Source organism: Haemaphysalis longicornis, unplaced genomic scaffold (genome assembly GCF_048455015.1).
Source record: "Haemaphysalis longicornis isolate Haplotype H1 unplaced genomic scaffold, Haemaphysalis longicornis Haplotype H1 scaffold_7, whole genome shotgun sequence".
Taxonomy (NCBI): domain Eukaryota; kingdom Metazoa; phylum Arthropoda; class Arachnida; order Ixodida; family Ixodidae; genus Haemaphysalis; species Haemaphysalis longicornis.
Window position 1 is genome coordinate 144,700,148 of NW_027526422.1, and position 23,056 is coordinate 144,723,203.

Consider the following 23,056-nt stretch of genomic DNA (forward strand, 5'->3'; position numbering starts at 1 on the left):
ATACACTACAGAGGAATCTGGCGCTAGCCCCTATGCGGCTCACATCAAGGCAGTCTGTGCCGTCATGGACCGCCATTATGCATTTCGCTCGCCTTAGTTTCATTATTAGCTTAGATTGAAACGTTTTAGCGACCGCAAATTTAAACAAAGTGCCACCAGAACGCGAAGAATCGTGTGCAATTATGTAAGTGGAAAACAAAAACAGGCTGTTTTAAAACTAAGGAAAAAGGAAGTAAAGCGTATTTCGCCGGAAGGGTTGTGCCTGCTATCCCACAGGCTAATGCAGTAGTTACGAGCAATGTTAATATTTGGGGGAAAAACTCATTAGAGACTCTGATTTGATTAATTTTACCAATATTGCAAATAAGAAGTTGCTTGAGGAGTTTCGCAAGTTTTTTTGAGCGTGCCTATTAGAACGTTGCCGTCGTGGTGAACCAGTGCACCGACCGCTAACTAGTTTAACAAAAAATAGCAAACGTGGCGTCAAACAGTCGGGCACGATGACAAGATAGGACGCATACAAGCACCCGTATTTGTCGTATCCCCATGGTCGTATCTTGTGTTGGACCCATTACGTTTTGTTTCTTCTTTTCGTGGGCTACAAATTTCGCGGCGGCATATTACCCGCTCAGTCATGCGTCCTTCGACTGCGGCATGAGCAACGTCAGGTGCGATCACGCACTGTCTGCTGTTTCACCGAAGACGGCTACCACAGAACAGGGAGAATTTCGGCTTCCTTGTAGCTGGTAAACGTGTTAATGCATAGTGAAGAAAGCAAATCCCCAAAACCGCTTAAGAATCCAATTTTTATGCAGCCCAAGCCAAAAAGAGGGGGTCTTCCCATAAACCCCCACGACGACATGGCTTACAAGGTGCAGTTTCTTCTATTCTATACTTACTAACAAACTCTGTGTCGAGAACGACCGTGTATGGAGATTTTGATATGCACGTTTACTACCACCAGCTGGTTAAAATAAGTCAGCCGGTTCGCAACATCAGCTGCGCCTCGGAGCCGAGACATAGCACGGGGCATGAAATGCGCCTTTTTTTAAATATGTCTACACGGATAACAACAAAAAAGAAAAGGCGAACCACATTAAAACATTACGCAAAAAGTCAGTAAAGATAAATAAGTAAAAAAAGGCACCAAAACGTGGATAGTGCTCTATCCTTTTCTTTGTCCTGCCTCTCACAACCAAACGAGTCATCAATGCGAAGGAAGTAAGTTCCGTACTCAATTTTTGAGGACACTACAGTATATAAATTCCGTTTTTTATCGATACAAATAAAAATAGATATGTCAGCGAAAACTGTTAAGGTGCGCACTGAATCCCTTGGCAAGAAACTACAGCCGTCGACCTTGTCTTGAAAGCGGAAACAGTAATAAAGCAGATGACACGTGTAGAAAGGCCGGCCCGTACCTCACACTGCCCCATTCACCGAATGATCATCTTTTCTTCTTGTTCTGAAGTTTTGTCACTTTCAGATCTGCTTTTTTTCGAAGGTGCACTGGTACTGACTGGTCAACTCGCTACATTACTTCTACTGCTACTCGTTCGGGAGGAGAGTACTACTCTGGACGAATTAAAGAGCGTCTACCCAAAAAAGTCCCATGTCATGCTCTGCGCGTAAAATTTCCCTTTCATTTTGTAACAGCATAATCTGTTATAAGATTCTGCAATTATGCTGTTACAAAATGAAAGGGAAATTTTACGCGCAGAGCATGACATGGGACTTTTTTGGGTAGACGCTCTTTAATTCGTCCAGAGTAGTACTCTCCTCCCGAACGAGTAGCAGTAGAAGTAATGTAGTCATGCTCTGCGCGTAAAATTTCCCTTTCATTTTGTAACAGCATAATCTGTTATAAGATTCTGCAATGTACCACACAGAGCGATGGCCGGGGGTCAGGCGGTACGATGACATACTGGTTGTTATAAACACATCCGGTGTAGCTATCGCCAAAAGAATATCAGTGGTCAGAGCAATAATGCAGTGACTCAGCGTTTACTTAAGATAACTTTTAGCAAAAGTGTGGCTAAGACATTCTATAAGGTAACAGCTAACAAATTATTCAGAGTGACCCAATAATCCAATTCATTGATAGTATTCATGCGCCTGTTGTAGGATTTGTCTGTTTTGTTCCAAATATAAAAAAAACGTGCGCCATTGGTATTAGGCGCTGGTATTTGAACGCGCGAGTACGCAGGCCTAAATTTGAGGCTTCAAGTTTAGCGTGATGGGCGATCCCAAACCTAGAATTGTGATTTCAAAAAAACGAAAAGGGCAGAAAATATATCCCACCGTCATCTCTTGGCAGTGGCTTTATGAATAGTCGCTAGGACAACATAAAGTCCGGGTGAGACAGTAGGTGGTAAATCGTGGCCACTTCATCTGTTTTTCGAATGTATCGTAATTGTTTAAAGTTTGCTTTGCAATTGCGCCACTGCCCTTGGGGAACAGGATCATTTTGAATTTTTGTTTGTTGTTTGATTTGACTTTCGTTGTAAACTACTAAATGTTTTTTGTAGTATCAGTGATAAATTCTTCGTTTGCGTGCGAAACATTGTTTTGAACCTGGGCTGACCCCTGTTGAAAAGGTCGCTCTTGTACGCGAGGTCTCACGTCATGTACCGGAATAGAAAAGTGTGCATTGTATAAAGCAGTATGTGCTGGCAATTAGAAGAACTGCAGATAAGCCGATTTCGGGGCCAAATTTGCGGGGCCTAGTTAACTGGTTCGTCGATAATGGCCTTCATGATGTTGTCTCAGATAAAGAAGGGTGCTTTGTTGCCATGCCTCAGATATTGTTCGATAGTAAAGCTATGGAGGCCTGTATCTGGCCTCTAAAATTTCAAGCCTGTATCTGAAAAAGCTACCAGTATAAAAACGCGCCCTTGCCCTCCTTGCTGACGTAAATCGAGAACGTTTGCATTCAGGATTTAAATAGGCCAAAGGACTTGAACTCCTTTTTTTCACAGCAAAGGCTCAAAAGGCTGGCATTCCTTTTCGAGCCATCGTAACTGAGGGCAATTCATGGCAGCACGTTGTGTCGGGTACTTTCAAAAAGCATTTGAAAGCACTAACTATTGTTGACCCGTTCCTTGTACGTAACTCAGAGGAGGTGATGACTCTATTGGCCGAGTAAAAAAACCCAGCAAAGTGTCAAGCATTCACTGTGGACATACAGGACTTGTTCTACTCATTGCCCCACGAGCACTTGATGACTTCCGTTAAAGAAACTATTCTTGAGGATAACGACGAAGTTACTTTCAGAAACAATGCTGGAATTTCTGTGGAAGGTTTTCTAAAGCTATTATGGTGTCATTTGTCCTCTACACTTGTTCCTTTCGGGAAACGGCTCTCTGTGCAAAAGTAAGGGGTTTGTATCAGGAAACTGTCGGGCGGCTCCAACGGTCCTCATAAAGTAACAAGGCACGTACGGCCTGAGCCCATGTGCTTGGTAGGTGGCGTACCGGAAGCCAGACCTGAGGTATTCTGGACTTTCTCCACGGTAGCGGTGGTTGTGGTTTGCGACAGGAAAAAGAAAGGTAATGCTCTCGGGATATTTTGGGCTCGGCAGGGAGATAACTTGCATACAACCCAGTGCAGGGGAATGGAGTAGAGGTGGAGTGATAGGATGTAGTCGAGAGAGAGAGAAAGGTTTAGAGGGCTGCAGTCCTAGAAAGCTGTCAGTCCGGGCACATATGTCACTCACTGAACTCAGGGCTACAGCCGCTGCATGAGGCCGGAGGTCTCCAGGTAAGGGAGCAGATGGGCGAATACTTCCCGTAGGGTTGCCGCAGGCCCCTTCGGGAACAGAAGGTCCTCCATGCCGGCGCTGGGAAGGCCTCAAACGCTGGAGCGCTAGGTGGAGCACTGCTCTTGGTTTACGGATGACTCCGTGAAGCACAGCCCGTGTGAGGGGGCGGCTGCGTACGTGGTGCCTCAAGTGGGAGCCAGCCGGAGCTACCGCCTACCCTTCCCCACTTCCTCCACACGGGCGGAGCTGCCAGCGCTGCACCTGGCCGCCGACCTCCTCCTCGAGAGGGGGCCCCATAACCAGCCCAGGGCGGTCATCTTTACGGACTCCAGGACTGCCCTGCTGCGGCTGCAGGCTGCCGATCAGCCTACCAACAGCAGCGGCTACCCGGGGCGCTCCCTTCCAACCAAGCTGCGCACTGTGGCCTCCCGAAGCTGCGACCTGCGGCTCCACTGCCTTCCGGGCCACAGTGGCATCCGGGGCAACTAGGAACCATACCGAAACGGCATAGCGCCTGATGTCAGTTCCTGATAGCAGTGAAAGAAGTGACAACTGGGATAGTTGGTAATGCATATGGGACATCTTGAAGGTAGGGCACTTAAACACGGACACTAGCGAAAGAAACGACAAACCACAGCGCTGACTCACAACTGAATTTTATTAGAACAGACACACACTTAAATACTACAACCTAAACCCATGTGACCAGATATCATAGATACGTCACAATCCACACAGTCTGTTTCATGCCTGTCAAATTTTGGAAATGATAGGCTGGATTGTGACGTAAGTATCATGTCTGGTCCCATGGGTTTAGGTTGTAGTATTTAAGTGTGTGTCTGTTCTAATAAAAATGAGTTATGAGTCAGCGCTGTGGTTTGTCGTTTCTTTCGCTAGTGTCCGTGTTTAAGTGCGCCACCTTCAAGATGTCCTAATAGCAGCTATGCTTGTATAGACTGCTTGTTTTCAGGCGTAAGAGGAATATAATCGAGGGAGCGGAATCGCTGGACAGCCTGCAGAGACGACGCCCACACTAATATTAGGTTGGTGCTACTGTCGTAAGCATTGCCCGTAAATCCAGACTGCCGTAGGCAGTTGAAGAGTGTCGGCTGTAATTTCTTCGTTGGAAGCAAGAAAATGTTGAAGCGCTCCCGAGGCTTCACAACAACCTTGTACGTCAAGGGGTTCGTAGCCTTACCTGTGTTGCCCTGGGAACCACCGGTCGCTCAATGGCATCGAGGGACCGCCGGTGACGTAGCTTGTTCACCCAACCGTGAGAGTTATCGGTTTGTGGCTGGTGTGCACACTCGCTTGGCTGCAGACGCAGTTGTGTCAACGGTCGGAACGGCGGGGGTTGCTTGATCCCACAGGCGCTTCAGTAGACATTGCGGGTCACCCGGAGGCAGTGGGAATGGTGCCGTTACCTCCTTTGGTGGTGAGTGTAGTTTCATATCTGTAGCAGCGTATGTAGCAGTGAGCGTCGCCGCCATATGCGTGGATTGAGCTATGCCGAGTTTCTCCGACATGTGCAACATAGCCGCACGGTGGTGAACACGGCAGTGGTGCACCCACTCGGCTGCTAGGCCTAGCGACTAGTGAGCTAGACCCAAAGCAGCGGACGTCCCTTAGGGGTCACCCTGTTGCTTGCGGACGGATTGTGGAGGGGCCAGAGATGTCTAAGTGTCGATACAGATATGTGGATGCGGTCAACCAACTGAATAATACTCGTTCAGGCTAAAACAACGAGCATAGGAAAACCGCGAAGCAGCACCTCCTTCTTCGTCATCGTCGTCGTCGCTGGACTACTTGAAACCAACAAGGGTCATAACTGTGTGAGATACATGTTCTCCCGCTTCCTTTTTTTTTTGTTGAATTCGCAATCTCCTCTCTGGAACCAGCCTGAGCCCAGAACTTTAAACCTTGTGAGTCTTGTCTCTATATTAGAAGGAGAAGCGTTTAAATATCGGCGGTGGGCTTTTTTTCATCAGTTGTAGCCTACGAGAAATAAAGCGGCGCTACAGCACCCAGGGGCCTGCTACTAGGAATTCAATTGTTGGGCCACATAGAATAATTTGCTACCGGTCACCTACTTCAGGGTGTGAGCGATATGTTTGTGAAAAGTGGGTTTGAGTTGACGCTCAGGCACTCATTATTACTATTACCCGCGGGATGCATTTTGAGTCGCGATTAGGGATGTGCGCGTCACAATGATACGTCTGGGTTACGCCTGGACACCGCCCCGTTCCATCCGCTAAGCTGGCGAACCGTATAACAGGTTATGCGATTACAACTTGAAGTGTGATTAGAGTATCGTTGTTGAGGAGATCTGAGGGAAAGGAAAAGAAAAGAAAGTGGACTGGGGATATTACAGAGCTCAGCAGGGAGCTCAGAAGCATACAACCCAGAGCAGGGTGGCATACTACCCAACGAGAGACCAAAACACATGTTAGCACCATGTTCCTTGAATTGAGTTTTGGGAGTTGTGCTCTGGGAATACGCTCCACAATCCCAAAAAGGCCTCCTGCCGTTCAACTCGGCGCACTCAAAAGTGCCGAAACGAGGTACACCTGTTCCTTTCATACAGAACGTGGTTTCAAGATCATGTCAACACATGATGACTAACAGCCTGGATTGTCTTGTCAGAAGGCTCAGTTCGGCAGTGTGTTTGTTTCCATTGATACGCAGCTCCGGTTTATCGGTGCTTAGAAGACTGAGTACGGGCAAGACAACAACGTCGGAGGAGGACGCCTGGAGCAGTCTCAATGTTATTCCCTAAGTGCACGGCGTTTCGCCTGCCCTCAAGCGATCGGAGACAAGGCAGGCGTGAGGACGATTTTTCGGCGCTAAATTGTCCCCGATGTGTGCCATGGTGATCAATGAAAAGGGATCCGAAACCACTTGCGGTCGCGGTTACGAGATTGGGCTAATAATAGCCAAATTGGGACACGTTGTGTTTGATTTGGCGTTGAATATTTTTGTTTTGGCTGTGTGGCTATTTTTAGCCTACATTGCCATCGAGAACTACCCGCCTCTTTCTTACCCACCTCTCCAACGCGTCTGCCCCAAACTGGTGACACTGCGGAGAGAGCGCCTGCCAGATTTAATTACCCGCGTCTTTGCAGGCTTCCGCCACGTAGGCTTTCCGGGCTTCGACGTAAGCGCAAAAAACAAAGGTCTGGTACGCGCCCCCTTCGCGTGAAATGGGCGCATTCTGGAGACAAGACATTGGCGGGGAAGTCCTCCGGCCGAAAGAAGCTGGGACTAATGGGGACCATGTCGGGCGGAGAAACAAGCCTTGCAGCCATGATCGACATACTTTCTACCGTTGTTCACGAACTAGACAGGAGTACAACACGCTCCCTAGGACAGGGCTAACCACGTGATTACACTTGGCTGGGGGTTCTCCTTTTCGCAGCACATATAGAAACAACGCCCTATAGTCTAGAAGGTATTGATAGAACTATACCAGTGCTACGTCATGCGCCTGCGACATGTTAAACTGCATGACTGCACCTAGCTGTGGGTCCTCCTTTCCGGAGCATAATAGCAGAGTCCTTCAATGCCTTGAAGGACTCTGGTAATGGTGTCGTATTTCGTCATTCGGGGACTTTAATTATTGCATCCTCGATAAACCGCACCGGTGCACACCAGGACGCACCGGTGTGCATTTTTACCATCGACAAGCTGCACCGGTGCGCACAATCTGGCCTCAATTGCCCACGGGCGCTCCCTCGACTCTCTCAGTGTGCGACGGAGCCAACAAAAATTGTCCCACGATGGTGCCCCCCCGCTTAGCAAGGACAGGTGGCGCACACCAATGCGTATTATCAAGGATGAAAAGGCGCATGCTGCGCACCGGTGCGTTTTACAAGGTTGCTATATATTTCGTCCCATAGCCTCTCCAATGGAACTACTGACGGCCAACGACATTCCACTACTTCAGTCTTGAAGAAGGCAACTCAGTTTACATTTCTTGAGTTCTTTGGTGAACCATAAATTTACGATTGAGCCTTCATTGTATTTGTCCCCTTTGTTAACTCGATATACCCGACATCACCACCCAAGGCCTTTAATACCATATTTTGCAAAAACAAATCCCTATAAATTTAGTTTTTTCGCACACAGTGCAGGAAACGAACTTCTTGTCACACCGTAATCGCCTTGTACAGCAGGTTTACATTGTAGCATTCGGTATATTTCCCCATTGTGTTCATTTTCTTATTCATATACGTTCGTGGTGTACCACAGCTTAACGTGTTGCCCATTGTGATAGCGGGTCTTGCTTGGACCAGGTGTTGTAGTCTGCAGCATATACTACAGTAAAGCTAAAAACTGATTTTGGCTACGTTTGGGGTACTTAAACTTCTGCATTTGGCTATATTTGGGATACTCCCGAGGACGATTTGGCGGTTTGTGGTTCGAGCGATCTGGTAACCATGGTTGCGGGAGCAGTAACGCAAAACAATACGAGAAACGTTGAATTGGGTATTATATGAGATTCCCCTTGCGTGCAAGCCGGTCTACATAGGCCAGACGGGCAGGTTCGTCAACGCACACTTCGAGAGCATGCTTCCTCCGTGCGCACAAAAACGGGAAGCAATCTTACCACGTACTGTCCCAAGTACAAAAGCTTTGCAACACCTACCACACGAAGCATCTTGAAACATTACTGCCACATCCGATCTCGTGCAGTGTACCAGGCATCGGCCTTTAGCATGGGGGGACGCTGAGTGTGTTCGCCTTCGGTGGTGCTCTTTCAGCGGGGGATAGCCCGTCTTGGCACTTAAAGAGAAATTATTGGATGTTTTTAGAGATAAACTGTGTTAATTTGACTTATTTCATGGTTTTCGCTCTTTCCTTCACCCTTTAATTGCACACCGTTATGACATTACGCGAGAGCGCTCCTATGTGTTCTCATTTACAAGAAAGGTTTCCGCTAGTTCGTCTGCGCTGGCGGTTGTGTTTCTGCTGCGTCCAAGTTTTCTGCGCCGTTTTTTCGAGTGATACATAAAGTTGATTTATTGCGTCAGGTGCATTTAATTTTAACACTTTGGTTATTTTTGTCGACCCATATTGTGAACCACTGCTTTTCTCGAAACCTGGTTTTGACACGTGGGGATCCAAATTTAGCTTCAATCATGCGCACAAAAACAGTGTACTGTAGCTTTGAAGTTTCAGTAGCGACTGGAGATGCAACAAGCAACACCTTAGTCGTAATGGCGAAATCTATCCATGCCGTGGACCGCTGCTTGCCTACCACAGACAGCCTGAATTAAATGAACCCGGCTGTTCTGCCTTCAGTCTGAATCCTCATGTTTGGCCAGTGACGCCGTCATGTCGCTACTTCCACCCTCGGCAGGCTTTCCGAGGCAATGTTTTCTTCATAGGGGACAAAAATCTTAGCCATTTCCCTGTTGCCGCCGGCGCATTGGGTAGTGTGGAGAAAGACACATGTTCTTTTCACGCTCACTGGCAACCGCGTCCTAGTAACACCGCCGTAGGCTGGCTCGCCGAGTCACTTCTTGGCTCAGCTTGCCAAGAAGCAGAGGATATTGGAGCGAGCGAAGGCGGAGAAAGTAGCGTAGGCGCGCGAAGTACAAGCACAAACGGCGACCTGCGATAATGCCGTCCGGCTTCGGTAGAGGTGACGTCAGGGCTTCTCCTAAGTTTTTTTTTCTTCCATGGCTCGCATCGTCTGCAGGGAGAGGAAGAGCTCTTCACGCACACGTCTGCGTGGCACAGACGGCAAACAGATGCCTGAGGGGCAAGCGAAGACACTGTGTCCGCAGGCGGGTATAGGTATCGGAAGCGAGGGGTTGACAGAGCAACAATGCGCAGCTCAAGCGGAGGTCGTGTCAACAAAACAAGATGGTATTTCCATTCATTTGACGGAATATACCAATATTGTTAGTCGGGCCGAAAACAAAATGTTTCTCTCTCTCTCTCTCTCTCTCTCTCTCTCTCTCTCTCTCTCTCTCTCTCTCTCAGATTGTAGCTGCAGTTTACATACAGAGCGTTTCAGAGATGCGACCAAGGTAAATACAAATCGTAGCGAAGCTTCGGGCGAAAAGCGGTTCAGAACCAATTGCCAGCGACATTAGCCTGGCGGCTTATGGGAGTGGCGATTGAAGCGCGACTAGGTGACGAGGGAACAAACACTAGTAACAAAAAACCAAGTTTTGTTCAACAATAAAACGACATTTATATTTTACGAACGATATTTATTTCTGAATCCCATTTATTTAGGCACAGTGTGTAAATAATTTAAGGAAATGCTGTTCATTCTCAAAAACCTTTTTTGTAGCGCCCTCTGAAGAATGGCACATGTCATTGCTCTGTGATGCAGTCCTTAGTGTTTGGAAAGGTGCTCCTAAAGTTCGTCTGCTGGGAAATGCCCCTCGCGTGTTTTGGTGGTGCGCATTTGCATTCGTTTTTCCTGGTTAATTTGGTGTGCACTTAATTTTTGCTGTGCGTGCAGTTGCGAGGTGCGTTATATCGTCGGCGAACACGTTTATTACCGTGCCTGGCGGGCACGGTGAACTACGGGACGATGCTATCAACGGTTGGAGCGGAGCGCTTTCCCCGGTACCTACGGAAACGATGTGCTGTAAAAGGTTGCAACAGCAACTCCCGTACGATTGACGTTTTACTGCACCATTTTCCTCTCATTTCCACAGGTAAAGCGAAACTATACTACTGTTAATACGTGCACGGGGGTTGTGTAATGGGACGTGGTGGTGCTTCGAAAGAAAATGGGTCTAAAGCTTTGTTATGCCAGTTATCTCTTGATTTCACCTCAGGCTGGCTCGGAGCAAGTGGTGTCAATTACTCTAGGACTTCTCAGCGTAGTACCACTCGAATTTAAACGAGTCGCTTTAATTGTCTATCTCAGTGTCTTCTCTATCGAATTACAACGCTTGTAGTGCTCGTTGCTTCCCGCACTTGTATGCGCAAGCATTATTTCCATCGCAGTAGTGTGTTGTGCTGCTCCGTGCTGCCTGCTGCCAGATCTTTCCTGCTATGTGCTTTTACATACCGCCGTCGCTTTCATTTGAATTGAACCATTTTTCCTCTTTTTACTTATCTGTTGCGACACTTGCCTAATAATGCAACCAGGAAATTGCAGGCGTGAATGCTGAGTGAACGTCTGTAGAAACCCATGTCTACTTGATAAGACGCCGGGACAGCAGCGGTGTGCTCGCTGCACTTTCGTGAATCGGCACTCCTGCGGCCCGGTTTTCTGCGTCAAGGTGCAGTGCCTAGTTCTTTTCTCTTGTTTCGAAGTGGTTCTGCTGTTGACGCTTTCATTGCTCATAATGCTATGTGTTACGGGTAAAGTCAATTTTTCTGAGCGTAAGAAAAATCATAATGCATGTAGTGCCCACGAACATTTTGTACTTATTGTATACGTGCTGATTTTGTGCAGTGTGGTAAATTTGTTTTATGTTTATCCTGGAATAAAATTCAAATGTCTTGATTATAGCATGACTATGCGTTATTTGTTCTCTTAGAACAGAAGCACACAAACTGAGCAAGCATTAAAAACCTTGATCTATACTTAAGGCACGCACGCAACCTGCGTATGTGCGACGCAATTAAACCCAGCAGTGGCGTTGGTAGAAATTGGTATCGGGGTAAGGAGTGGGCACGTTTTTTATATGAAAGGGGGGCCGGGGAGAGTGGTCAAGTGTCATTTTGTGCTCTGTATCCCAAGGCAGAAAAAAATTCCGGTCGGGTAGGGGGGGTACGTTAGCCACCCACTGCAATCAAAATAAACAACTGATTGCTTCTATACACCAGTGGAAGGCATGAATACAGAATAAAGGTTCATAGAATATGCAAGATGTTTTTATAAACCCCGAGGCGAATCATACGACAGTATGCTAAAGTACGTTTCTCTAGTCACGAGTATAAGCTGGCGTTGACTTGAAGCACACACGCCAAGGGCTCGCCAACTTGAGTCAGATGGCAATGACATGAGCCCTGAGCGATGAGAGGCCTGCTAAGGCTATTTTGAAGTCACATTTTCCCGCTAATGCCACCAAAATGACATCACTTTCTGACCGGATCTTGCGTCACATCCTGTTTATATTTTGTTCCGCCGGAAGTGTTCCCTCCTCATACAGATGGCGCTAAGCCCCATGAGCAGCTTAAGAGCCGTCATTTTCTGAACGTACGGGCTTCTATGGAAGCTTCGCTACCAGTTATATTTACCTTGACGAGACTAAGTAACTGTTAAAAATAGGCTTTCGGAGGTAAAATAGCTTTTTTTTGCGCGACGTGTTCAGATGCCATGGTGAACACAAAAAAACGAGTTCACTTCCCATTCAGGGCAACAGTTAATCAGAACTCGTTACTCAACTTTTTAATTTTTGCAGTTAGGCGTGGCATTGTAATGTGCAAATCTTAGAGAATCGTGAGTCAACCCGATAGCAAGTTTAAAATTAGCGAAAATTCAATTTCCCGCACAACTATGGGCTGAGTATTCAGTCATCCGGAGGTGCATACCTGGAGCGCGGCCGCTGCAAACCGACGCAAAGCCATGCCCACATATTGACAACACTCAGAGCAACGCCGCCTGTATAAACATTGCCTAACGCGTGGGCGAAAAATGGCCAAACAGCCACTCTGCTGTTGCTCTCTCCTACCCTTCCCCGCTCCGTAGCCTTCCAGCGTGCTTTCGTGTCCGCCAGCCAGCGCCGCTTCTCGGAAACTATGCACAATAGTGTAAAGTTTGTTTAGCGTCCCCGAGGCGGCGCTCCTACGCCTTCTTGTTTTTCACCATGCCTGTCTGTCTTGGTCTGTCACTGATAAAACTTCCTTTGTCACGAAGCAAAATCCCTTGCGCTGCCGCAGGCTGATTCCGGCTTTGCGCGCTTATCTACTCGGATCACAGGCCCTGCAATTTTCTGAGTGGGGCATCCCACCTCTAACCCCTCCGCATTTAGGTATTGTTTTGACCCCGCTGTTCCCACTCCGCATCAGTCCGCACTTCTAAAATTGAGGACTGTACTGTAGAAGCGCCCGGATAGCGTGGCGGGATCCCAGCTTCTTATCCTTTTGTTTCCTATAATTTTCTGAAGTTTACGAGCACGTGATACTATTGGAAACTAATCGTAGAAGTGACTGCCTGAACAAAAAACGTGCACACAATTTTTTCTTCTCTAAATACTCCAGAAAGAAAAATATCAGTAAAATAATGGCTGCCCCATCCGAAAATATCGTTTTTCTGTTAGCTATATGTCTACCCCACAATCAGTATGTTCTTACACTATTACAGCCCGCCTCCGTCTTTATCTTTGGAAAAATGCACCAAGTATGAAGCGAGCGACACGTTGAACGAGATCCCCAGTGCGCCACAGAACTAGCGCCCCGTCGCGGCTAAGACGTAAGCGAAACGGCCCTTGAAGCCCAACAGGCAAGCTGACAGACACACGTCGTAGAAGTGGGTGCAGCGTTCGCGACACGCGAGCAGTGACGTAAGGCGAGATGTCCGCCGGCAAGCGCCACATAGCGGATCAGTGCCTGAACTAAGCGTCCCTACCCTTCCCATTGAAAATCGCGCGACGCGTCAGGCAATGTTAATACAGGCGGCGTTGCTCAGAGCTGCACACGTCACATGCACGCCACGCTTTATCACGGCCGGCCGGGGGCAGGCGAGTGCCTCCGCACTAGCCCTGCCTGGGCTTTATCTTGCCTCGATAGCAAATTAGGGCGGTGTGCTCCGAGTGATTTCAACACGTAGGCCAGGTTATGCGTCGCTTTGCAGCCGCCGCGCTCCAGATGCGCGCGTGCTGGGGACTCAAATACTCAGCCCATTGCTCTTCGGTCAGTTACATTCTCGCAAATCTAACGCTGGATATCGGGTTGACTTAGAAAAATAGAAAAGAAGTAGCAAAAATGGCAAACCGTGCAACGCCATTCATTTCCACAAAAATGCAGATTTTGCCGAAGCGCCACCTGTGATCCCTATTATGGAGTAAATGGATATAATTGGTGGAACTAAATTTTCAGAAAAAAAAATAAATACACACACACAGCAACCCTGACAAAGCGTGTGACGCGCTGAATTTCCGCAATAATGTAGATTTCACGAAAGTTCCACAATTATTCGTTGTAATCCGGTAAATGGAGATAATTTGCCAGACAGCGTTAGGAAAAACCCAAACAAATGGCTGTAAAGAACTAACACTCTAGACAAGCGAACCATACGAATGCTACGTATTGTTAAACAATGCCCTGTTCTCTCATGCCTATTCTCACTGATTGTCGTTCCGACAGGCCTCATAATTGGGGAACGGCCAAACTTAGTACTCCTTCTATTTTTCTTGTTTCGATACCGCCTTCTACAGAGCTTCGCTCGCTAACTGGGTTCGCGATTATAAGCACGTATTTTCTGTTCTTTTTTTAACACTGAACTGCACTATTTCTGTGGGTGCAGTGGCGTCGTAAGCAGTTCATCGTTGTGCTCGAGACGACGACCATACATAAAAAAAGCATACAAACTAAACTGCATTTCCCCCGTACCCGCTGGCTGTGCTTTTAATTAACGCTTGTCAGCACCACCACTGTGTACTGCCATGGGCTTCTATCGGTGCATTAACAGCATGCAATCATTTTAAATGTGTTTTGATAGATTTCCACGAAGTATTCCTGTATAGCTAGCTATCTTATGAGTTATATGAATACAATATACACACGTCTGAATCCTTTTGGTTGGATTTTCATGCCTTCATAATGAGGTCTTATTTGCCATTCCTGTACATTCACCGCGTGTGTCGGAAGTGCCGTTGTAGCATCCTGTGGTGGTCTTTCCCTCAATTCATTTTACATATTCCATCTAGGATAATTATCGACACTCCCACCGCAGTCTACTTTGCTACAAAACACTAACCATGATGCCAGCTGTGTACCCTTATAGTTTGTGGTGTCGAATTATAAACACCAAGAACGTTTGTAGCCAAATTTCAAATTCTACTTCCCAGAGTCCGAGTCCTCGGCTGAAAAAAAGACTAGCCGACAACATGTATGCGATGACGCATTCTTCTTCTTAATAATCATTGTCATCTATCGTCGTGTTCGTCGAGAACGTTTATTAGTCCATTAACTGACAGCGAACCAAAATAATTATAATAATCGTTTCACCGATGATGCGGGTCATCCGTAGGCACAACAATCATGCGTTTTTTCGCTGGTTACTATGTCCATTGTATGTACTGCCCAAAGAGTGAAACCTACATTATATTATTGTCACCGCTGCCTTGATGTTTAGCGTCTGGCAGAAAGAGTTGTAATAATGATCGTGAACGACCGAGCTTCGTAAGCCTCAGTGGTCCTTTCATACCTACGTCGAGTACACGCATGGCTTTGAAGAATAGCGAAATTTCTTTTATCATCTTCCAATATGTCAGCGTGAATTCGTTGCTGTTATTCGATATTTGGCCACCGTTGCCTAACATAAGTCCTTGGAGTAAATTTTAGTGCTACGCCGAAGATGTGCATTTTAATGCTAGCTATCTCAAGCAGCAAAATATAAAACTGTCTGAGCTGGTCGAATACAAAACCGCACATACCAACATGCCATCTGGCTTCTATATGTGTCAATTTTGTTTTGTTGGGGACAGTGGGAATAGAGAAGCCACCAATGGACATCATATAAAGTTGCCAGGAACTTACAAAACTTTGCTAATGATCTGACTTGAAAATGCTTGTATCTACAGCACCTGCACCACACTTTTGACTTACCCGTGACTCGTCACATTCTGGTGATGTTGGGGGCTCAACGTAACCACTGGAGAGGGCCGCCTTTGACGTGATGGCAATGTTTTCACTCGAAGGGACTTCGTGGACACCACCTAAATGGCGTTCCTCAGTCATGCTTCGCTGTACTGGCGTTGAGAAAAGGACAAGAAAGTCATTTCTTTTTTTATAATGAACCGCCCTTTTAGAAATGATTCGCTCAGGGTTTTTATCACAGAAACGCGCGATGACATAGCTCCATACTACTTTGTTAGCTTAAAGCTAGAAACGTATTATTTTATAAAAACATGACAAAATTGATGTAATTTGTGCTATGCATTGGAATAACTATTGGGCACATAACAACAATTTCACTGCACTTTTAGTGGTTTAAACATCTCGCACTACAAACATTGCCTATTATTTGTATTTGTAGATTTAGCGCTAGAAAAAAAAAAACCACACGGACAAAGACGTCGAGGGCTATCGTTTGTACTCTTCTTCTCTGTCCGTGTGCTTGTTTTGCGTGGCCCAATGCTGCAAATATGGAATATAAACCAGACCAAACCCATGTCCTTCTTCGACTATTTACTACAACCTGAGTGCTTTGCACATCTGCTAACATATCATGCACGCAAGTCCTTCACCTCAACAATAAAAAAAAAATTAAAGCCGTTCTAGTTAGCGTGAAAGCTGTCGGATGTGCAGAGAAGTGATTCGCCATAATATACTGTGGCGCCATGGTCAGCTCAATGCTACCTCCATCACGGTCTTCGTCGCCCTATCTCTGTCCTCTCTTGATGAATTCAATGGAGGATAGTCCACTGCAATTCAAATTTCTCGCCTTCGCAGTGCTCGCGTGCCCCCTGCCTGGACCAGCGCGAGCGGGAGTTTTGTTATTTTTTGCTTGCTTTCATGTCGCACGTGCCGGCGCCTTTCTGTGAAGTTTGAAACTCGTCGTTTTTGGCGGCCACTTTTTTCGCGTACTATCGTAAAACCCATCACAATGGGGATTCTAACAAAATGGACGCCAGGGCCACCGGTTCTATACACAGATTCTGCCTCAGATGTACCTGCAGTTTTCTTTGCGCTAAACAACGGGGAGATGTATGACAAGCGCCAGCGGTTCAGGAATATAGAACGGTTATGACTTTGTAAGCCGCTTGTTTCTTGGAGGCCCTCTGTTACGCCGTTGCGGTACGCCGTAGGATTCGATTTGGGTCCGTTATCTTGCTGCGCCGCCCGATTCCGGCTATCGCATGACATTGAGTAGCGTGACCGCGAACGAGCTACCACGAAATGGCGAGCCCGTAAAGTGCTCTGCATTTAAAAACGTCGGAGGCAATCTGAGAACTTTTCATGGCTTCTGCATCCGCATTGTTGCCCAATCGAACGCTGCTAAGTGCTCTGTCGAATGTTGCGCTGCTATCGCTTTTTTTCTACTGAAGATTGTTTGAAGGCTTCCTGTCATAAAGCTTATTATATTCAGTAAAAATTGCTGGGATCAGACTGTGCTTCCATCACATGAACATCGATGCGCTCAAGAATGGTAGAGCTCCGTCAACGCTTCGGTCGCTTACGTTTAATCGATGCTGTAAATTAGTTTGTGCGTCAAATTGTTTTCATTTTCGGCGACATATTCTGCCAGGAATGTATTTCTATTTGCGGTTCGATACAGCCTATAGCGAAATAGCATCGAAAGCGCCACGCTCATGAGCGTTGGTCAGAAATGCACATCCATGGGACACGCAGGTCGTGTTTTATCCAATGCCTGCCTCCCTGTGGCGTCGCTTGGGCAGTTCGGGAGGCCTATTTAGGCATCAATGGCGCTCAACGTGGACGGATAAATTTATCTTGGATACAGTGGGGCATTATTACTGTTTTACGATAAAATGAATGCTTTCTGGATACTTTTCACCCATACCGCTTTAAATAACTTGACATTGGACTAATAGCCTCAACTCGAAAAGGCGCGAAACATCACTCGATTCTTCCAATGATAAAAAACATCAAGCTTTAACTGGCACCCCTGCTATAAAATGAGAAAGCAATTTTGTGCAGAAGAGATGCTTCCGAGACGCATGTTAACAGAACTCAACGGTGCTGCCACTGCCAGCCTAAATAATAGTGTATTACCTGGCACATAAATAAACAGCTTTAGGAGTGCTCTCCCTGGCTCACCTGGTTAATAGATTCCTTGCAGGGATGTACACCTCAGCTCGACATATCACCACACACGTTCCGGTTACTTTCCGACAGTGAAAAAGGTGCCCATTCTCCTGGAAAACATTGACTCAGCTGCACACGGTGTTATCAGCAACGATAAGAGACGTCATTCCAGATAAGCTCAAGCGCAGAACCAATAACGATAAGCGCGTCCCCGCACTCGGTTCCGTTTCCCGATGCTTCATGATCCTGTGTAGCCGCGGAACACACAGCGCTCGCTTCAACGTAGCGAAAAAGCATGGTATGAGTTTTGCAGTAGTAGTAGTAGTAGTAGTAGTCATGGTACAGTAAACATGAATGTAAAAATTGACAAAAGTTCGCAATTTTTCGATACATCCAGGTTTTCGTTACATACAGCTTTCGAGTTAAGGCTCGCTGTAAGGCAGCAGAAACCAAGCCTGAACGCGAGAAGGTGAACTCAACCTTCATGGATTTATTTCACAGCACAAAAATTAGCAGTGGCTTAGCTCCGCTATGCTAGGATATCCGTAGCGTGAGCTAAGGTTCAGCTGGTTATTCTTAGCTTTCCTGGTTGTCTTGGATTAGCTTGATTATCATGCTTATTGCTGCTTGATTCACACACACACGGTATACGCATTATGTGACACATGTATATTTATCAAGCAGCTCCGGCGCAGCGTCACCAATCGCCCTAGAGCTAAGCTAGTAGTAGTAGTAGTACGAAAGTTTAATGGGCCTTATAAAGTAGGAGTGGTTCCCTTGTCCAGGCGACCGACGCCCTAGATCACAGTAGTTGTTACTAGACGCCCAGGTGGTCGCTGGTAATCAGGTTCTCCCACAGCTCATGGAGTGGGAAGAGGGAAGGAAAGGGTAAGCGGGTAAGCGGGTTCCACAGGCGTACGCCCTTGTTGCTGCGACGCACGAGCCATCGGCTGCACACCCACCCACCCCTCGAATGACCATCTAGTGGACCGGGCCGCCACGTGCGGATCGGAGGTCCGCGGAGACAATGGGCGCGTGGGGCGTGTGAGAGGCGCCGGGCCGCGAGCAACGTTCTGTGCGCCGTGTGACATCACTCCTAATCGCGCATGCGCAGCACGGCTTTCGAGGAGCGACGCGAAACTGCTCAACCTCGGCCAATGTAGCTCCCGCTACAAAACTGCTTGGGTTGCTCCTCCTGATTTAGGACGAGCTTAGGCACTACACGGCACTCGAAAGAAGCAAGGTCACTTACTCTTGTATAAACAAATGTAGCTTAGGCATCGATTTTGCGTTTTGCCACTTTTCAGGGGTTAACGCGTTAAAGACCCAAACGTATGCAGGAACTGTGCCTTTTTGCGAACGTCACACTCTTTGCAGCCTTTAAGATTGTTGAGAGGGTGCGAGCTGGGGTACTGTGCCAGGAGGCGACATTATTCTTTCTAGCCAGCTGAGACGGCATTTAAAATCGGGCTCTTTTCTTGAAAATGTGCAACTTTTCGTTTTCCAGAAGCAGCACTCATCAGCGACAAACCGATTCCACAGATAGAAGCGGAGACGCGCGACTACACGCCCACAGGACGGCCTAGCACCTCAAAACTGGAACTGTAACCGCATTCACACGTGGAAACACACGGTGATTTGCGTTTCGGGGGAAAAAACGTGGACGGTAGTTATCTCTTGCTAGCTGGGTGCTGTAACGCTACACAACAAACAGAAATGACTGATACGTTAGCCACGGGATAGTGCTAGTCACTCCGTTCGTCGTCATCAGCATCATCATCATCATGACGAATTTCGTGGTAAGGCGATTCCAGACGTCTTTATTGCTGATGACTCCTTAGGGTAGTGCTAGTATTCGCTGAATTTGTTCATTGCTCCGGCCGAGTTTTGAGTAAAAGTGAAAAAAAACGATGACTCAGCAGCTCGCCGATTTCGGTACATCAAGGTTAACAGCCACGACGTTTTGTTGCATACAGGACGAAAACGCATGGGCTTCATTTGGGCTGGCAATGGGATTTCGAAAAACCCTTCAAACTAGGAATTGGTAACATAGACGGTCGTTCCATCAACGTTTAACTATAGTAGTAGTAGTAGTGGTAGTAATAGTGTAGTAGTAGTAGCAGTAACGACATTGTTAAACTAGAAATACATGCAGGCTGTCCTCCGCCTGGGCGCCCTGTCGGCGCCGCCCCGTCCCTTCAGAACCGAGCCCGTCGGGTCTGGTTGTAATGGAAAAAGAAGGGTTCGGATACGAGTTCCATAAATGAGCAGCCGGGCAGTAGAGACGCCAATGGGGAAAATTAGCATAAGCAGCTGGGCAGCTGGGACAGCAAAGGCTCGATCGATAGCGATAGTGAAATAGAGGGGAGGAAGTAATCAACGTGTTCCTTTGAAGTTCCGGAGAAGACGAGTTTCCGGCACCGGGAGTGATGTACGAGAGTGTGGGCAGAGGTATTTGTCGACCGAGAGATGATGGTAGACTTCCTGGATTGTGCGGCGCAGGGAAAGCCTCCCGCCTTCCTCCGAGAGCCCGGGTGAGGGAATCAGCACTACCCGGAAACGATGCCCGGACGGTGGATCAACTCATTTCTGTTAATCCCGAAATGTCTTGGACCCAGCAGAGAAATATGGTCGATGGCTGTAGGGCAGAGACCTCTCCTGTGAGCTCCTGTTGAAATGTAGAGGGTAGGAGGTGGTTCGGATAATTGTGAAGAATAGCGGCGTGGAAGTAGGAAATGGCTGTGTACTCGGCGAGATGAGGAAATGTACATGCGCAATGGCGAGAACGCCAAGTGACCTGGCTTTTGGAGGATGTAGGTACCGGCCACTAGCAGGGTTTTTGGGTTCGGATGAGCGGGGGTTGTACAGAGCGTAGCCCCAGACACCTAGAGGAGCCACAAAACGGGTATCTGTGTAGGTGATTTTCTACGTTTGGCTATGCATGCATGGTAATTTGAAATTACTTGCTTCAGTTTGTTGCTTCATGAAAGCACCACCTAAAAGCTGCGCTCAAACTTTTCATTACAATTAACGTTTTATTGTGATGTCTTCGCCTATTGCAGCTTTTTTCAGTACAATATCTGCGAACTATCGGTGACTTCCCAATGCAAGAACAGCCCAAAGAACATACTACGTAGTACATTTAAGGTGTAGCATTCTTTGCCGAGTGCCCCCACAAGAATGACCTGTAAGGCCCGAATTCGCGTAAAAATAAAGAATTGCCGGAGCCGGAAATATCATATAATAATGAATAAAACAGCCTGAACGGCAATCATTGTTCCAATGCAATTTTAAAGCCTTAATGTAGAAAAAAAAAACGGCAAAATAAAAATTTTGCGGGCATATTCTCTTGAACTAAAAATTGTGCACCATATTCGTCTCCCACAAAAAGACGCAGACAAAACAAGAGCACTCGGAAAAGGACGTTGGAAATCTTAATAAAAATATTAAAAATGAAGAAACAGTGTTATGCCCTGCATTTCCGAAAAAATCATTAATGGTGAAAGTCACACGTTTGATCTATACGATGGCACAAGTGGAGATAATTGGGCGAACAGAATGCTCTGACGAAATCATAAATATGCACCTGATACATCTGCTACAAATACCGAAGAACGCGAAAAGAAATAGCCTGAATGAGCGAATTATGTAACGCCTTGCATTTAAACAAAAAGGGCGACCATGCGGACGGAAGAAACTTAGCGTTGCAATTTAAGAAATGAGCATAAATGATCGGACAGAATGTCGAAAGCCCCGTAAATAAAAGAACATAAAAATATTTCCTACAAATGACCTGACGAAATAGAAAATATGCGTCTTATACACCTTTAAAGAGCTGAAGGTCAACAAACAGAAACACCAAAGAACCTTCAAATAAAGAATAAAAATCGGCTGGCGATTTAAATAATCCCTAATGCGAAATTTGAGCGCAGCGCTAACCGCGGTCTTCTCGGGGACGGTGCATAGCAGCTCCATCATCGGAAGTTATCGGATCACCATTGAACGCATCACGGCGCCCGCTACTGTAGCGTTACCTTGTAGTGCGCCGTCGCCACCGAGAATGTTGTAAATTGTGCTTAAACCTCCCAAAAATGTCACGTGGTTTAGGTGGTCTACGCAAAAAAGGGGAGCGCGAAGAACGCATGTACGTTCAGCACGGAGCGTTTGCTGGCTTACCTGCTTTTAGTGAACTTCAAAACTTTCGAAGCTCGCGTTCGTGGGTGCCAGTTTTTGCACCTCCTTTCTTCAATTCCACTAGGCGCCTAGGCACGGTTTTCTAACACATGTAACGTTAACCCGCCGCGGTGGCTCAGTGGCTAAGGCGTTGCGCTGCTGAGCACGAGGTCGCGGGTTCGATTTCCAGCCGTGGCGGCCGCTTTTCTGACGGAGGCGAGAAGCAAAAACGCCCGTGTGCTCGAGATTTCGGCGCACGTTAAAGATCCCCAGGTGGTCAAAATTAATCCGGAGCCCTCCACTACGGCGCGCCTCATCGCCTGCGTTGCGGCGGCGCGTTAAACCCTACAATCAATCAATCAATCAACCAACACATGTATCGCGCGGACTCGGCATACCGTCCTGCCCAGACACTCTCTCCCTTCCCCGCGTTCCTGCTCACTCTATCTCGTCCATCTTCGGTACACTCTTCGTTCGCTCAGTTACAACAGAGCGGACGACGATGCGAAAACAAAGGAGCGGGTGCATAAGTGCTGCGCTCTAAACTAAAAAAGTTAGGAAACCGTGCAACGCCCAGCATTTGCAGAAAAAATCATTACAGGCGGAAGTAACGCATTTATTCGATATATTAGCGTATATGAATATAAGTGGTCGAAACTAACTTTCAAAAACAAAAAAAAATAAAACTGACAAACCATAAATATTTTACAAAATTTTCATCTGGTACATATCAGGCAAAAGCTCAACAATATACCACAAATGCCCGCAAAAGAACGTTCGAAATACGAATAGAAACCGTGTAATTCCCTGCATATTCAGAAAATTGTGTAACTGGCTGAAGTAATGGTTTTAGCAGTTATTACGGGTTTTCATGTGAATCACCACTTCAAGAAATATTAATGCATACAAAGTATTTTCCGTAGCAATCCACAATGTCATACTACGCAGCGTAGCTTCATATGAGCAACGTGGGATCTCGGCTTATTGATGACACTCACGATCACATTCTATACTTTTGCGAAAAGAATGTTGATACTGGGTGAAATATTTCGAGCGATATTCAGCGCAGATCTTCGAACAATATATATACGTAAAGCAGGATTAACAAAGGATCAGCAATAAATAAATATGGAATAAATGGTTTCACTAAAACTACATGCCTCAGAATTATGCGTAAAATAAGATAATTCCATTCCATTCAATATTGTCACGAAG

General features: G+C 46.8%; 1 protein-coding gene across 2 annotated transcripts in view; it reads right to left on the reverse strand.

Annotated features, from left to right (window-relative positions):
• LOC144147096 (uncharacterized) overlaps window positions 1-17,766 on the reverse strand; it is a 393,394-nt gene extending 375,628 nt beyond the window's left edge. For both annotated transcript variants that reach the window (XM_077679154.1, XM_077679153.1), the window contains exons 1-2: window positions 17,681-17,766; window positions 15,506-15,648 (exon numbers count right to left, since the gene is read on the reverse strand). In XM_077679154.1, coding sequence (XP_077535280.1) covers window positions 15,506-15,637 — 132 coding nt within the window. In that variant the 5' untranslated portion in view covers window positions 15,638-15,648; window positions 17,681-17,766. The remainder of the gene's footprint in view (window positions 1-15,505; window positions 15,649-17,680) is intronic.
• Window positions 17,767-23,056: the final 5,290 nt, after the last annotated feature.